The 17,955-nt window shown below is 44.2% G+C and overlaps 1 protein-coding gene across 13 annotated transcripts in view; it reads right to left on the bottom strand.

Moving 5' to 3' along the window:
• CAMTA1 (calmodulin binding transcription activator 1) overlaps positions 1–17,955 on the bottom strand; it is an 869,134-nt gene that overhangs the window by 8,462 nt on the left and 842,717 nt on the right. For 5 of the 13 annotated variants that reach the window (XM_027625467.2, XM_027625476.2, XM_027625421.2 and 2 more), the window contains 7 exons: positions 17,169–17,692; positions 12,250–12,437; positions 11,510–11,756; positions 10,625–10,696; positions 9,101–9,121; positions 7,476–7,669; positions 6,649–6,723 (listed from right to left, as the gene is read on the bottom strand). In XM_027625467.2, the coding sequence (XP_027481268.1) occupies positions 6,649–6,723; positions 7,476–7,669; positions 9,101–9,121; positions 10,625–10,696; positions 11,510–11,756; positions 12,250–12,437; positions 17,169–17,692 (1,321 nt within the window). Of the gene's footprint in view, positions 1–3,989; positions 4,021–6,648; positions 6,724–7,475; positions 7,670–9,100; positions 9,122–10,624; positions 10,697–11,509; positions 11,757–12,249; positions 12,438–17,168; positions 17,693–17,955 lie in introns of all 13 variants that reach the window. The other 8 variants (XM_027625430.2, XM_027625498.2, XM_027625448.2 and 5 more) reach the window with 8 other exon arrangements.

The following is a 17,955-nucleotide window of genomic DNA, read 5'->3' as shown; positions in this document are numbered from 1 at the left end:
AAGACATAATTACTTTGGATATTTGAATTACATCCATGATGACACATCCCACACATTCATTTCCTACTCCTCACCAAATATATTGGGCCCCACTTGGGGACTACGGCTCATGTCAACTTTAAGGAAGTGTGATGTCACCGTGGTTGACCTAGAGCACTGTCTACTTCTCTCCATTAAGCAGCACACTTCCAGGCATCGTTAAGAGAATTGTCCCTTGGATTAAAGTATATACAACAAAGCAAAAAGTATAAGTGTAACCTGCAGAACTTGATAATGATCCGCTGAAGAGATTTCACAGGACTGCTCTCAAGAGTCAGCGCTGAAATCACTACTTACCCAGATAACTGGCACCATCTGGCCAAGTTAAGTGTTTGGAAACCCAGTTGTCAAATATAGAGAAAATCTGTTGCTTAAAAATTTGAGACCAGACAGTGTTACCTCTTCTTCTTCCAATTAGGGTTCTTTTATGCCAGTAGGATAGCTTTGCCCACTTTTACTGAACTCAGGTACTGGGCCAGCAACTTACAAAAACAGGTTATTGGAAAACCAGAATTCCCACTGTTTATGATAGTGCCTGTAGTACCTGTTCTAGGCGGCAAAGCCCTCTCATGGAAATATCATCCCGGGGGAAAAAAGGAATTTGTCTAGGAATCGCTTTTCACAGAGTAGTCTCTCTGATCTGCGAGAACACTTCCTAATACCCACAAAACCCAAATATCTTAAAGATAGAAGTGGAAAGCCATTTTCTAGCTAGAAAAAGAGGAATTGCCCTGTTTAGTTTCAGTACCTGGAGGATGAATCTGTCAGGTAATTCAGGTATTTGTTATTTCCTGACATATGAGGTAACTTGGTTTTCTGCTAGGACACTAAATAACACCCTGTTCAATATATTTGAAGCCCGGCTGGAGAGCAGGGTTTTCAGCAATGTGCACCTCAAAGACTTCTTCAGTCTCAGAAATCCTCCAGTCATTTTTTTTGAAAGTAGTAGAACACCTAAATTAACTGAAATAGTAATTAAGACTGTTGATTTAAATACCTCTGTGCATAACAGAAGTTTTCTTTTAAGTGGACAGTTATTGTATCCAAGACAAAACAAATCCCTGCAAGAGTTCTTGAGAATTTGGAAACTCTATTTTATGTGGGTAAACTAGGGGCTAAGCCTGGATGAAAGGCTGTGTGAAAATAAGCTGATGCGGTGAAGGGTATTTGGGGCTCTTTCTTTGCCTTCCCCAAGTGAAGACTAAAAACTGGAAGACACAATGATATTTTCTGATCGCTATGGTCCTGGAATTAGCCTATTGTGCCTTAATTCTGATGACCGACATCACCTGCCTTTCTAGATGGTCTTCTGCTTCATCCATTCAGGAGGCAGGGTTCAATAATGTCTGACAAACACTGCACAACAAAATTTAATTCCTTCAGTTTTCAAATATTATCTTTTGATGTATCAAGCTTAAATATCTTAAATACGGTATACTTCATACATTAATAAAATAAGTATATTAACTGCTTTGACATAAACTCCAGGAACTTTCCTCGGAGAATGCTCTGCCTCCCAAGAGTCATTTCAACTTGGGGACTGTTGGAGGAAGGGCCCCTGTGACTTCTCTGATGGAACAGAGAGGGAGGGAGATCTTACTGGTAATTAGACAGAGCCACAGGGAGAGAAACAGTACCGCTCTAGAATGAACCTGAGCTTCTCAGCTCCTATCTCTCAAACTCCCTGGAGACTGCAGGTGCAGGGGTGTCAGGGGATTCCCGACTTTCCATGCCTGGGGAGGAGTTTTAGAAGCTTACGATGGAATGCAGCAGGTGCTAAAGAAGCTAAGGTGGGGATTCTGGTGTTGAAGAGCATCTTTGGAAAATGTACTCTTAAAAATGATCACTGACATACCAGAAGCTAACAAGTTTCAAAAGTGCATAAGCAACCATTTTTACTAAATGTCGGTTCCTTGCAGCGACTGTATTAATGGCACAGGCAAGATACTACAACTTTTAGCTAAATTGAATCCTAGGTCATGCATCTGCTCTTTGGGAGGTGTTTTTAAGTGGAAAGAAATAGTATCTGTGTATGCAGACAGGGAGAAGGAACAGAAAGAGAAAGAAATGGAGATCTGTGTCCCCTTTTCCTCTTATGTTTTAAGCACTGTCTCCGAGCCAGCTCTACTACATGGGGCAACTGTAAACAACTGCCTAGTTCTCAAGAGGACTAACTGGTTAAATTTATAGAGGAGTGTAGCTGCTTCAGTTTTTTTAAAAATACATTTTCTTTCAGTGACTATCCATGGTCTTAACCAGGTGAGACTTTGAGTCTTCTATAGGGATAGAATCTTGTTTTAGGAAGAGAAACTCAATTCTCCTGTCATCGTCAGTCAGCAAATACAGCCCACGGGCCAAATCCAGCCCGATGAGTATCTGTGTAAATAAAGTTTTACTGGCAACTAGCCATAACCATTCATGGACGTTATTATCTACGCGCACGCACACGCTCCGATGGCAGAGCTGAGTAGCTGTGACAGCGACCGTGCGGCCCACAGAGTCCAAGATATTTACTAGCTTACTAAAGCCTCTTAAGCAAAAGTTGGCTGGCCTTTGACTTAAAATATAACGGGTAAAATACCAGCATCCACATAAATGTACTTGGATGAAAAATATGAGCTCCAGAAACATTAGAAGTTTTAGATTTTTTTTTTTAAAGACTGTATTTATTTATTTGACAGAGAGAGACACAGTGAAAGAGCACAAGCAGGGGGAGTGGGAGAGGGAGAAGCAGGCCCCCCGCCTAGCAGGGAGCCCGAAGCGGGGCTCGATCCCAGGACTCTGAGATCACGACCTGAGCCCAAGGCAGACGCCTAATGACTGAGCCACCCAGGCACCCCCGAAGTTTTAGATTTTTTGAATTATAATCTCTTCTCAGAAATCTTAAACATGACTCCAGTGTCACTGTAGGGTTAGGAAGGGAGGGCGCTGAACGTGGTTGAGTTGGCAGAGGTAACTCCCGTGTTAATTTTTTAAGTTCATCTTAAGTCTATAGGACAAAAGTTGTCAAATTAATCTACATTGAAATCTGATTTTGGTGAGTGGTATTCCTGGCTTTTAAATGAATTTCCTGACCCTAAATCCCTTACTGTAACTTCTGGCATGTCATAGTCCCATGTGACAGACACTTCTGCCTCTTGGGCATACCTACAAATCATCGTCCTATTCTAAAATCTCAAGGACATCAATAGCGTCTACCGGATACCTCTCCATTATCCTTTCTTTAAAATACAAAGTCTATTGGAACATCCTGTCTTCACTGCAACATAGGATATACAGACTTAAGACACTTTACAACACATCGTCTTTATATAGCATTGCCGTTAAATTCTGGAAGTCAGGTTTGCTCGCTGTGTTATAATGAACGTCCTGTATTGCTTCTGAAAGGGCAGCTTCGTGTGCTGACTTACCTCACGGCACCAGGGAAAGGGAGATTTAGAAAATGAAACTAGAGGAACAGGGTAATGGGGAAATAGTAACTCTAAATAAGAAATGGATTCATTAAAAAAATAAAATAAAATAAGGAAAAAAAAAAAGCCACTATCACCTGGTGTGCTTTCTCGCTTTAGAAATTTGGACTCAGCAATAATTGAGAGAATTTCATTGTGGCCGATTATTTGAATCACAAAGAACCACCTGCTGGATGTTTTCTTATGGTGCAGCCTTGTTTCAACTCCCCCAACTTCTAAGCATGCCCTGCAGCAGTTTCAGAAGGGCCTCCCTTTCTCTCACTCATGCATTTGTCCATCTGCTGTATGTGACTATTTCCACGTTGTATAACGTAGCAGTGTTAGTAATTAGGGTTAGTTTTCATTTTATCTTATTTCATTCAAAATGGATGTGAAACTTACTGGCATACCTAGGCTGCAGCCCCATGCAAGCAAGCAAAAAGCAAAATATTGAAAATGGAAGATAAAGGTAAACACTGGCTAGCAGGCAGCTAAACTCACCCTTTTGTACAGCCTATGGTCCACCAGGGGGCTTTAGACAGTAAAACAACACCAAAGAGCTATTAGCATGTGAGGGTCACAACAGAAACCTTATACACAGCTTTATTTCAACAATAACAAAAGAGAGTATAAAGTGGTTCCTTTTTTGGAAAGAAAGGAGAGCGGCGATGGGGTATGTGAAATGAGCAGGTAGTAAATTCACCAATTTATTGTGAGGTCTAAAAATGTGGGGGTCGTATGACTTAGCAAAATTCTTAAGAAATGGGACACTTCTTATTGATTCCTGAAGCCATTACCTACCTACCTTTTCTGAGAGGGTGTCATATGAGGTTTTCTATTTTAATGCTTCTCAGGGACAGGACACATGACAGTTTCTCTTAAAATAATATTTAGTACCCCAGAATGGAAACAGGGCTACGTTCATCGTAGGGAAAAGAGGAGCTCAGACTTTCGGTTCTATCGATCTTCAGGATACAGGGAGGGGAAGAGACTACGGATCTGACACAGTCGGCATGTAAAGGTCATTAAAATTTGCCTGCATGTTTTTCCTAACCTCTGAATTATTCCAGGGCAAGTAAGGAAAAGAGCCAGTTGGGGTCTTTACTTCATCCCAAACAATGAGTAGGAATTCAGAGTCCATAATCTGATGTTCTCCTCATAACAAACCTTGCCACCTTGAAGAGGTTACTACTAGTTAAAATATGAACCTAAGAAAAGTAATCATGAACTTCTTCTCACTAGTTTACAAAAAGAGCTTTGAAAACAAGAATGAAAGGATTCCTTCGCCCAGTCTACTCTGGGAGGGGGGGTAGCCTTTTAAGCACATATGTTTGTTTAAATAGCTTACCCTCCCAAAACGCCCAGTGTAAACACAGGACACAGCTTTGGATGAGAAAGAAAAGAAAAGGAGAGTGCGACTTTACGTCAGTTTGCTCATCATGACTAAGGTCACACTACGTCTACATGTTTTCAAAGCTTGAGGAGGAGACTAGGAAAAACAAGGAAAACATGATTTGTGAACATTCAGGTTTGTTCAAGTGGCCTAAGGAAAGAGCAATATAAAGCTAATTTTCTTGAAAATAAAATGTCCCGGGAACGCATTAACTGCAGTCTGGGCAGGGCTGGGTAGAATCTTCCTTTGTTTTTCATTTTGCAGGTTGGAGAGGAAAAAGGAAGGAGTGTGAGCACACGTGAGAACCTCTGGAAAAAGGCCTAGGGAAGTCCCAGAGGTTTCACGAACGGAGAAAATCAACCACCCTATTTGGCTGCAAGTACTCTCGTGCTGGCAAAGGTAGGACCGAGTGGGAGCGAAGAGAGACCGCCCTCGGGAAGGCTAGAACGGGATTATGTCACAGGTGCCTCCTATTTTCATCTGCATTTCCTCACGAGACTGCCTAGTTGAGTGTCGATATTGAAATCACATTGGCTAGCTAATTACGGGAGAAAAGACCCCAATCACTGCGTGGTAGAGAGCAAATGGGTTGCTGAGGCTTAGTAGGTGTATATTAGCTTCTTTCAAATAGCATTCTAGTTAGAGATTATCAAATATATCCTAAAGAATGTTCTTTTAAAAGTTTTTATCATTGTTAATGTGTGGCTCTGTGCACCTTTCCTTTTTAACATCATAGAATTCTTTTGTTAACAGAAGTAAAAGTACAAATGGCCAGTTAACCCCTATTAAGTCTCCAAATCAAAAAGAGTTTCCAAGTTAGCAAGCAGACAGGTTTAGGAGTAAGAAAAACTGAAAGTAAAAGGGAACCTCTGTGGAATCGAGTTGAATCTGGACACTCAGGCCTTAAGGTACAATGAAATAGGAAGAGGAAATGAGACGTCAAAGAGCTTGCTTCAGAGTTTGGCTCTGTAAACCGCACAGCTCCTGATGCATGGGGAAGCAACGATGACACCACACAGGGTCATCCTGTAAACACAGCTCAGGAGGCCCCTGGCCCAGATGTCAGACCAGAATGCTAACCTAATTAAGAAAACCAAACGATCTCACCAGCACCCCCCAAATCTAAGGAAAGAGCCTATGTTCACAGAGGAAGCTCAAATTTGAGGGAACAAAGAGAAACCCCTCTAGCCGGCTTCGTGGGACGCTGTCCGGCCTCCAGGGAAGGCCCTGGTCACAGGAGCCTGTTTCCTCTGAGCTGAAAATGCACCTCTCAGCTCAGCTGGGTCCCCCTTCCTGCATACCTCCAGCAGAGGGCACCCGCCATTCAGTCAGAGACCTTGGGAGGGCGTGAATGGTTTTCTAGCCCTTCCTTGACAACAGGAACTCTGTTTATTCTCTGTGTGGGCACACACTGGCACGGGGAGGGCTGGGAGTGAAGAGCGTGCTGTCGTGTGGCATACAAATAAGAGGTTAAAGACAAACGGGCATTAAAAGCTAGTCCCGCTAAGCTGTCCTCACACCCAAACTAAGACAGAAAGTCACTGGCGTGAGTCTCCACTGCTCGCTATTTGCCACATAATCTGAGATGGGTACCCGGGTGCCCGAAGCAGCAGCTCAGTCCCTAGTTAGAGAGCCCTGCTCTCCTACAGCGATCCGGGATGTTTCCTCTGGTGAATGCCGGGACTCGCTCTGCAGAGGCGGCCGTGAGTGGTTACGGCTGCTGTGTTGCTCTCGAGGAGCAAACGTCTACGTGAAGAGGAGGGTTACCTGTGGCGGCAGCGGCGCAGGAACCTCATTATTTTTCGAGCAGCTTGGTCCTGCTTTTTGGTTAGCAAACTGCTCCTGAAAAAGTCAGAATATCACTGTCACAAGAAGGGTCCCATGAAGCTTGATGTGCACACACTGAAAACGGGAGAGCAGTGGCACAGGGCCTTGAATTAAACAGTTCAGGTAGCAAACCCGACAGCAGGGCAGGCCTGGGCAGTGCCGGTGGGGAAGGAAGCAAGGAGGGGGTGGCAGCCCCCTTCCCCTGGCTGTGGGCCCAAGTTACATACGGTGACGCTCGGCTGTCCTTTCCCAACACTTCGTGAGCTCGTTTTCTGGAAGAAGCCGTTCTGGCCTTACACAGGCTTTCTCAGGGTCGAAGCTGATCCGCCTGAGTCTGATACCCTCCTGAACTTCTTCTATCGGCTGTCTTACTGTGCTCAGAGTCCCCATCACGCTAAGACGGACGAGCTGGCCTCTAGCTACCCTTCCGAGGTCTCGCGTGCAGGGACACTATCATTCAGACTGCCCAATGGAGTGCCCTCTCGGAGCAGGAACTTGGGTCCTGCCAGATTCCCACCCCAGCGGAAGTCAGGTGGGGAGACCAAAATAACTGGGGGGGGGGGGGCTTGGAGACAGAAGCTGCTAAACAGACAAAGACGGACTGACAGCGCAGGTATCACTACACGCAGTCACAGCATCTAGCGTGGTCTCTCAAGAAAGTCCCCGCGACACACGTGTCACCCCTCACGTCGGGGCAGGGCCATTCCTTCCACGATGCCAAGGCTCTCCTCCCCAGACAGCTTCGCCCCCGTGACAGCCCAACCCACCTGAGTTTCTGCTGTACGATGACGGCTGTTCGGCGAGCCTGCCGTCTCTTGCCACATTTCTTATAACTCCGGTAATACTTCTGGATCAGCACGGCAGCACGCCGGCTCTGCTGAAATTTTTTTTGTTCGTAGTAACTTCGGAATTTACTCTGGATTAGGATGGCAGCCTGTGTCATCTTTTTATAAAGTGCATACTGCAGGGAAACAAGAATAAGCAGAACAGTAACAACAGGAGCCCACGAGTCTGTGTGCCCTCCGAGCGTGCCGGGGAAGGCGAGGAGGGGAGCACCTTTCTTTCTCCTTGATTGTCATAGTCTCTTGTCTCGGGGTCAGTCATCAAAGAGGCAAACTAGGAATCTCTTCACCTACCTTTCCCAAATGCAAAATATTAGTTTAAGGGTTGCCTTCAGACAATGTATTGCTTTAAATGTGCTTTTTCCCCCCAAACATAAAATATTTTGCCCTTCTTGAAAAAACATTTTTAAAATAGCAATATGTGTAGACATTTAGGAATAATAAAAGCATATTTAGAAAGCACAAATTCAATGTTTAAGATTAATATTTACTATCCGATTTTGGAAACATTTTAAAATAACCTTTTTTATGCATCCCAATCACCACCACCCACAAGCCCACTTAGAGCAGTCAGCAGCTGATTCCTAACTACTGTTCCGTAGGACACATTTCTGAGTTGCAAGGTCCCAAATACAAGGCTTATCATGAAACGCTGACACCTTTAAGACATTTAACCTGCAAAAAGATTAATACTCATAAGACCGACACAGGGGTGAAGCCATGAAACCACGAAAAGCGTCACAGGACCGAGGCCTGCTCCAGAGCGGGCACCAGGAGCCCTCCACCCAGCCTGCAGCACGGCACGAGGGAGGGATGAGAGCACGGGAGGAGTTCTCTTCCATTTCCGTCTCTAGGCACTAAAAATACAGAGCTCTCCATATTTAAAAAATGCGATGTCCAAACTGCTGATGAAATCCAGGAGGACTCTGGGGACAAGAGGTCACAGGGAAGCACTCTGCTCGCAGGAAGGCAACTTACCATCGCGGGGAAAAATACCCCCGAGAGAACCCCTGTGCCTAAGGCCATCTCTGCCTGTACAAAAGCTGGAGTGGGGGCAGGGAACTGACCTCTTGGAATGTTCAAGACACGAGACCCTTGTGCAAGAATCCTCTTTAGTCTCGTCTGACCTGCTTTCCATTTTCATTTGCCCAAAAATCTTTTAGGATAGCGCTGCAGCCTACAGGGCTCCTGTGGTTTTCATCCCCCTGGCCCATGCACCCTGCACATTCAGAAACTACCGGGCCACAGTGAGGCACACCAGGAGGAAGGGAGATGCCCTGAGTGGCTCGCTGGGCTCACAGGAATTGGCTCGGATGGATTCTTTAGATTGACATGGCCAAGAAAATGTCCGATGACTGTTAATGCCAAAACCCACTCCAACTGAATAACCACGTGGCCCCCAGAGATGCACTGTGGTTACGTGGCCTGGCAAGGGGAGTACGCCTGTTTCCTGACCCTGCCGTCTTAATGGCCCCTTCTTGTAGTTGGTGATGGGTGTGAAGTTTGTGACTCTGGTGGAATGGTTTGTGGGGGGACTTGGGTGTCATTACCTTCAAGGCTATCCATGTCAGCTTGGGGAGAAACAGAAAATACAAGATTAACGTTAGATTGCTGAATAGAAGGAAATTAAAAACCAGAACCAATAAAACTCCCAACTGGAAAAAAAAAAAAAAAGCAATCTGGCTACATTAATGCCTTCCATCTTCCGAAATACTTGTCTTATACTTGTCAGTATTTCAAAAAATCATGTCTTCTGTTTTCCTGGTTGTAGACAGCACTTCTCTGGGAGGGGATTTTAAAAACCAAAACCAAAACTAAGACTCATCTTTTGGAATCACAGACTTGAAAGTTTACGTGTCTCGCTTGTGCTGATGTGAGGACAGAGCTAGGTACTGCGGTGCCAGCGTTTACACAATAAACCTTCATTCTCTGGGATCGTGAACTCAACCGGCTAGAAGCTGAAGACTCCCCCAGCCCCGCCCCTTTCACTAGTGGCGCTAATCCGAGAGAAACTCAAGAATGTGGCGACCTGTATCAGAAATCAAAGTGAGCCCTGTATCATAACAAGAGAACACAATACCACACTTCCACATGACTATTACACATCTCAGCATATATTATTCCTTAAGTAAAAGTTTAAAACCTACCTAGAGCACTGTCTACTGAAAGGTTCTGGGATCTACTGACAGGCCTAAACTTTATCATACGGGCCAGTCAAAACTCAATTAGGTAAGTTTTTATATTTTCTAACCACCCAGGTGGTTAGGAAAACCTAATATTGTCTTAAATTTCTCTGAGCCTCAGCTTCTTCATCGTAAAAGGGACATAAAATTGCTTATTGCCAGTAATTGTAGGGAGCAGATGTGATGAGATGCTGTGGCTGCAAGCTCTAGTACATCCTTAGGGCCCCACGCACATTAGTGCCCTTTCCCACATGATGGCAGTTAGGTAACCTGACAGGGTGTTTTGGAAACAGTAATACTGTGTGAAAGAACACTTAGCTATTCTTCCTGCATCTCTTAACTAAGGAATGCAAAAGCCGTCTAAGATGTTCTGGGCGTCTTAAGATTTTCAGAGATTTTTCCAAGTCTTCATTTGAAAACGGATGGGAAGAAGCTGAAAGGAAAAGTGGCTCGAGAATAGGTAATTTCTATAACTCAGGGTCAAAGATAACTGCCATTATTTCTCTGCTCTGATCACCACATCAAACTCTCTAGAGTTCCTCAACTAACTACGCCAGGTACAATTACTGGAACACAGAGCCTCCCTTCAGACGCAAAGAACTTTCTCTGTGTCACACCCACATCTCAGACAGGTCATAATACCGAAAAGCCAACAATCTGAACAGAAACTATTTTGTGAGGTAAGTTTAATTGCAGATGGTTTTTTGGTTCGTTTTTTACCCCCCGCTCTGGAACATTTCCCTCTGGTTTTTGGTCAATGCAATTCAAAGTCTGTCTTTGAATCAGGAGCTGACATAGCGCTCTCTGGCCAGACCACATGTTACAATCCTCGGGTGCCTGTTGCTGTTTGGACCAGCTGCACTTCCTACTTCGACCCAAGCTGTGGTTTACCTGTTTATATTTCCTGTAACAACGCTGAATGACAGCGGCGGCTACTTCCTGCTGCTCCCGCAAGGGTCGGCCCTGAAGGGTAAAGTGAAGGAAAAACACGATTTAGTGTAAGAAATAACAATTTGGTATAAGAAATGTCAACTTTCTTCGGACTTAAGTAGAATTACTACTCATTTACAACCTTTTCTGAGGCCCCAGGTTTACCAAAATACAGGGGTAATTAATTACAAGGAGAAATTAGGAGAAAATGAACTTACAGAATAAAACTCTGATTCTTGCTTCTAAATAGAACTATGATATTTGGATGTTAGGTCTAAAAATATTCATTTTCCAAGCATTTAACAAATCAGGTATTGTACTATTTGCCCTTACAGGCTGCCAGATTTCCATTGTCTTTCCCAATGTAACCCCAACTACTCTAACTTTGGGGTCGATGATTATTGGCTTTTAATTGGTCAAAGACTCCTTTGAGAAACTGTGGAAGGCCACAGACCCTCTCCCACCAAAAATGCACACACAAGCTTTAGCGTAAGATTTCAGGGCTGCCTACAGTCAGTCCCAGGCCCTTAAGAACCCCTGCTTTAGGTTATAAATTCCTGTGGCAGAGGTATCAACTTCCTCTATACTAACTAAATAATAAATATCCGTCATCATTACCAAGAATAAATTGAGATGGTGATAACTACACCCTACTGGTCAGTTTTATTTCCCTAAAGCTTCTGAAAATTATTAATAATTCCAGGTAGCATAATAATTCCAAAGAACAATTCTACAGACTCAGCAAAAAAGGAAAAAAAAGGCATAAGTTTTAGTTTGGATGATTCTGACTTCCGTCTGTGTTCCCCAATCTTACGAATGTCACATCAGGACTCTGTTCCACTTTACCTTGTATTTCCGGAAAGCGGTCTGGACAAGCCTGGCAGCTTCATAGAGTTCTCTTTGCTCGTGATCAGACAAAGTCAGCTGAGCAAATTCATTCTCGACCTTTTCACTGGTAGATGCACTCAGGAATTCCGACCAATCTGCTGCCGAGGGAAGGCTGGGTTTCTCAAAAGCTATTTCACTGACTGGGGAGCCAACAGGGCTCAAGCTGGTATTAGAAGAAGGGGTTAGAGGCTCGTTATATGCACTTCTGAAACAAGAGGAGACACAAGGGAGAGAGACCGGTGATTGATCTGCATGATCCATTACATACTGCTGAGTAATGAGACAAGGGCCACTGTGCACTCTTAAGAATATGCCTTCGTTCAGTCCAGTACGTTGCTAAACACATCCCGTACTTTAACTGTCCTTCAGGTAGTAACTTCGTACCCAGGACCTATTATGAGTTTAGCACTATGCTAAATACTAAACCCACTGAAGACGCTGTCCAGCCCTCGTGAAGCTTCAGCTGAATTGGGAGGGAAACATCATGGGATGTGACCTCACATGTGCTACAAGGGGAGAAAAGTCACAGAAGAGGTGAGGACGTGAGCAGGGACCTGAAGGTGGTGAAGGCACGTGTCCCAGTGTTTCCTTCACGAGGTCTCCCATTACACAGCATTCATCAGATCTGATTAGCCTCCCACGCCTCCCACTGAGCCCAGGAATTTACGGCGGTCAGTGACCCATGGTCTTCCACTGACCTGATCTGGGTAGCGCTTGGCACACGGTCGACATCGGCGAGGTAACTGGCCAGCCAGCTCATGGTACTGCTGATGGTGGCAGTGTCTGCTCTTTCCAATGCCGAGGGCTCCGTGGGCACAAAACTCTCCTGCTTGATTCGATCAGGTGTGGCTTCGATAATGTGCTCTGCCAAGGTCATCATGTTCACCTGGAATCCAGAGTTCACAGAAACACTCAGGTTAAGAGGGAACCTTAGACATTACCCAGCCCCTCCCCCACCCCACCCCACCCTTGGGAAGAAAAAAGAAGGGAGGGTGGCTTCCCACCTCAATCCAGTGCACCCAGTATCACTGTAAGGTTTTACACAATTCAGCCAAATATGCTGAGACCTGATTCCCTCCAAATCATAGTCTGGCCAAAAACCGTTAGTCAAGTCTTAGGGAACTTCTGCCTTGTGCCTACTCTCTGCTCTCAGCTAGGATCAGCCATTTAATAATGATACTGTGACTGGGCAGTTCTTCAGCAAGTTGTCACGTTACCATGGTGACACTGCAGGTTACCTAAAGGACCGCCCCCGCCCCCTCGCCCCCTCGCCTAGAGACCCCCAGTCCTGTAGAGGGCAGCAATGAGCCAATCTGAGGGGCCGGCTCATGGTTGACCCAAAGGAGTTCATCAATCCTCTTCTTGACCCCCCACCTTCCTGCACACCGAGAGAAGTCTGGACAACGAGACTCTACAGACACATGCTGTGGGGTTTGGGGCAAAGCTTTTTTTGTTTTGTTCTGTTTTATAAAGATTTTATTTATTTGTCAGAGAGAGCGAGAATAAACAAGCAGGGGGAGTGGCAGGCAGAGGGAGAAGCAGGCTTCCCACTGAGCAGGGAGCCCGACCCAGGACCCTGATCCCAGGACCCTGGTGTCATCACCTGAGCCGAAGGCAGACACCCAACTGACTGAGTCACCCAGGTGTCCTTGGAAAGCTTTTGCTTTCCTGATGAACAGTATCGATGCCCTTGGCTCTTCCCCTCTCTTCCTGCCTTGACTCCAAACAACCTCCAGCATCCACACTGTAACCACGAAGCAACAAAAGTCAAGAGGAATTGTCGCCAAAAAGAACAAAAAGTTCAGGGAAAAGTCTGAGCCCCTGTTGGCATCACTGAGCAAATGAACCTCTGGACTTCTTGTGATGTGACAAAAATCAATCATTTGTTATTAAACCACTATAGTTAGGCTGCTGATACCTGCACCCCAAGTACATTCCTAACAGAGAGAATTAGGAATCCTCAGAGCTTAGTCTGCACTTCATGAATTGAATTAAACTTGGAGATACAGCCTTGTTTTTAAAAGATTTCCTTGCATGTCTCTTGAAAACAGAAATTGAAATAATAGCAGTTTAAGTTTTTAAGTGAACTGAAAGTATTCTGAAAGGATCTATACAAAGGTGACAAAATGCTTATCTTACAACGTGGATGAACCTCCAAAACAGTATGCTGAGTGCAAGAAGCCAGACACAGAAGCCTGCAAATGTTAGGATGCCATTTATATGAAATTTCCAGAAAAAAGCAAAACTCTGGGGATAGAAATCAGATCGGTGGTTGCCTAGGGCTGGGAGCAGGGAGCAGAGATGACCACAAATGGGCATGGGAAACTTTCTGGGGGTGACGGCAGTGCTCCAAAGGGCACACTAACATTCATCACACGGAGCACTTAGAGGGGGTGAACTTTATGGGATGTGAGGTATACCTCATGAAGCTGTTAAAAACAGTTTCTTGGGTAATTTTCAAATTTTCAATAAACAAGAACAGTTCTTGTACTAGGAGTAAAAATGAAAAAAGTATTACAGCCTTTCTTTTCCCCTCCATATAAGCCTCTTGACTTGTGACTCAAGCAGCAGAAAGTCCTAGCCTGATATCTTTTCCATGAAAGTATTTGAATATTTTATTAAAAGCAAAGTTGCATTTCTGGAGACTGAAGGCTGTAACTCCACAGTCATCTCCCAAAGTCCTTCATTTTATAAACACATATCAGTGTGAGAACACCTTGACATCATCACGGTGTCACACACTGGACTACCACACACACGATTTTTACTATGCTGGCTGCAAAAAGCAAGGAAGTTTAATTGACTTTAAACAAAATAATAACATTCTAAGCAGTGGGACCTAAAAAGTCACGTCATCTGCTTCTAAATCTCTTGTATTGTGGTCAGAGAAGATAGCCTTTAAATGTGCAGCTTTGGGTTTTGTTTAAATTCTCATTGTGTTCTAACATAGGAGCAATTTTCATGAATGTGTCTAGGATATCTAAAAAGAAAAATCATCTGTATACTTGCTAAGTGTATGAATTATATACATCTGCATAATTACACACAAGTATATCCTGCATTAAATCTATCACATATATTAAATATATCTATGAAAGCCACCTTTCCAATAGCTTTGTTCTATGTTTTCACATCTTTTCTGTATCTACTCACTCTGACAAATTCTGAGATAAATGTCAGTCTCACATTACGATTATGAGCGTGGCTCCACATTGCTTTGTATTCACAGGTTTCTGCTTTAGCGTTCAGAGGCTGTGTTGTTAGTTACACAACTACTGGTGGGTTGTATCCCTGGACAAATGATACATATAGTACTTGCCTTAAATCATACTTTGTATCCCTTCTCTTTTAATACTCCTTTGTCTGTTCTATCTTTGCCCACGGTTCCCTTTCATCCTTTCTGTGTCATCTCCTTTTGGCTCTGTCTTTTACAAGCAGAATGTAGTATGATTTGCCTTCCTTCTTTTTTTTAATCCAACCTGAGAATCTTTTAATAAAATTGCCAATTAGAAAAGTGGGAATGAATCATGTTTGAAAATAATCCTATAATATTATGTTTTCTGCTTATTATTTCTGTTGTTTCACTTTTACTTTTTACCATTCCTGAACTTTTCCCTAATGGGCCCCAATTCCCTTTTCCCCCCTTCAATGACTTAGAAATTCTATAGTCCGTTTCTATGCAATCTATTAACCTGACATTTCTAACAAGCCTATTTCAGCCTACACTTACCTATCAATAACCCAAGTGGAACAAAATCCCCAAGTAAGAGAGCTGCTTCACCTTCATTTCCTTACCTCCCTAGTTTTATTAAAATAATACGAATATTAGTTTTAAAATAGGATTCCTCCTCTTTATTTAAAGCAACCCTTCTTAACAAGTGCCCTGTGCGTACAGTCACACTACCAGTAAGTCCTCAGATGTATCAGTTTTACTGTTTTTATTGTCCACTCCTCCATGAACTCTGGCTCAAATTACTTCATTATTTCTTGAATTACTTAATTATTTTTCATTGTCATTTTTTCATTTGGCTGAATACTTCTTGAGATTATTGCTCTTAAGGTAGCAAAATATTACTCTCTCGAGGCTCTGTGAAAATGTAAAGTAGACCTTTTCAGGTTATTTTGTATTTCCTGCACCGATCCCATTTTAGCAAAGGCCAACTGCTACCAAGCTCTGCTATCTGATGGTTATTTAAACTTAATCGAACTTATGTAAAATCAGAAATCCAGTGTCCTGAGTCACACTGGCTACATTTTCTGCTACGGAGACCACATGTGGCCAGTGGCTACCATAATGGGCAGGACAGACACAGAACGTTTCCATCACTGCTCAGTGTGCCAGTGAACAGCACGGATTTTCACAGTCTGGTATATTTACGCTTATAAATATTGTCCTAGATTGCTTAGTACTGATATGCGGTGTGGCCAAATCCAGCCAGCTACCTGTTTGTGTAAATAAAGTTTTATTGGCACATAGCCATTCTGATTCATTGAATATTATCTAGGGCTGCCTTTGTGCTATAAAGGCAGATTAAATAGTCATGACAGTCTATATGGCCCACAAAGCCTAAAATATTTCCCATTTGGCCCTTGGCAGAAAAACTTTGCCAACCTCTTGTCTAACAAGTTCTTGGATTTCCCCGGCAGGCCAACCCACAACGGCAGTGGTTGGCAGATAAGTAGTGGAGGGCCCCCCTTTCCTATCTGTGCCAACAGCTGGCGTGGCAGGAAGGGAACGCTGGGATGAAGATGAGCAGCTCAGCAATTGGACCTCTCCCTAGGAATGCTGGCCAGGGTAGGGGCTCTCCAGGCCCCTCCCTCCTGTGGCATGTCTATAGGCCTGGTACCTTCCTGAATTTCTCGTGGGACTTTTTTCTCTGTTACATTTGTTTTGGGTTATATAGGAACTAGGAAAGAGAGGAAGTCAAACTCATCCTCTTTGCTCATTTGGTCCTCCCCTATGTAGTATATTTTATTTAATGGAATTTGCCGGCTTAATAGCTTAACCTCCTGTTAAACCTGTAAACCTGTAAACCTGTAAACCTAACTGTTTACTGCAGTATATACTCTCTCAATCTATTGCAAGTTTAATGCCCCAACAGGATTCTGGAGTTTCTAGGTTTATTATAAGGACAGTCAATGATCAGCTTTAGGGATATTTCACTGCACTCAAAAGCCTCACACCAGATACTCCTTTAAAAGGCCACATGACAGCTGTGCTCATCAAATCACTTAGGTCATTCAAATTCTATCCATAGGCCTCCTGTTGTAGCGATGACCGGGCTGTGACTCCGTTAAACTCGTACTTAAACAGGAAGTCAGTCCCCCCCGGATGCAGGAGGGAAGCAGAAGACCACCGGAGGGCCCTGGGTGAAACCTGAGGAGCTGGTGTTGAGACCCAGGTCGCTGGTGTTCAGGCCGTATTCAAACAACGTTCGAGTCACTGAATGAAAACATGGCCCACGCAAAGGAGATACTCCAACATTCTTATGCGTAAGACCGCACTTTTAACCCTCTGCTGGTGAGCAAATCGCATGGCCTGGGGAACCAGCTATGACGACGGCGGGAGTGACTATGGATGCCCCGGCCTCTGCAGGCTTACCTTGTCGGCGCTTACCTGAATATCGTCCATGGGCTGTGAGCATTCTGCGCTCCCTGCGCTATCGCGGTAGGACCCCATCTCTGAATTCACCACCTCTCTGTTAGCCATCATCAGGACACTCATTGGTTCCCGTGGACGCACCTGTGAAGGTGTTGCATCCTTTCCTACACTGGTCCCCTTCGGATTTCCAGTCACCTGTACTGTAGACACACCAATGTAAAGATCTTTGGAATTCCACTTTACTACAGGCTGAGATCCAGAGGCTTGGAATCCTGCAGTCTCTGGAGTGGGAGGGGAGGTTTCCCGGATGCAGTCCCTCACTCCTTCACTGGGGCTGATTGTCTCGGGGACACACTGCTTAGAACTAGGGCTCTGCTTCCTGATATTTGGCTGTTCCAGACTCAGTGCAGTGGAGAGCAGCTTCTCCTGCCTTGCCTGGAAGTACTCAGGGTTCAATTTATGCTTTTTGGGAGCTGGATAATCTTTGTGGCTCTCACTGCTGTAGTAATTAGAGGGTTCAGAACGAGGTCTTCTCAGCTCTGAAAAGTACAGTAGAAAGGACAGTCAGGACAGGCGGTAAAATTAGGAATCCTAAAGAATTAACACTTTCTCTATGCCTGACGCAAAGCGCAAAGCCAGAACTCCGGACATGTCCCTAACATTTAAATGTTCCCCAGCAGCATGTACTGTATTCAGATAGTCCTCCTCCAAAATTTGTGTTTCTTTCTCAAAAGGACACAGATTTTTTTTTTTTTTGCTACTTTCTGCATTTATTTTTTGGGAGGGGTGGGGGGAGCAGTAG

Source organism: Zalophus californianus, chromosome 4 (genome assembly GCF_009762305.2).
Source record: "Zalophus californianus isolate mZalCal1 chromosome 4, mZalCal1.pri.v2, whole genome shotgun sequence".
NCBI lineage: Eukaryota > Metazoa > Chordata > Mammalia > Carnivora > Otariidae > Zalophus > Zalophus californianus.
The sequence above is the reverse complement of the archived record's forward strand: the minus strand, read 5'-3'. Positions and strand labels throughout refer to the sequence as shown.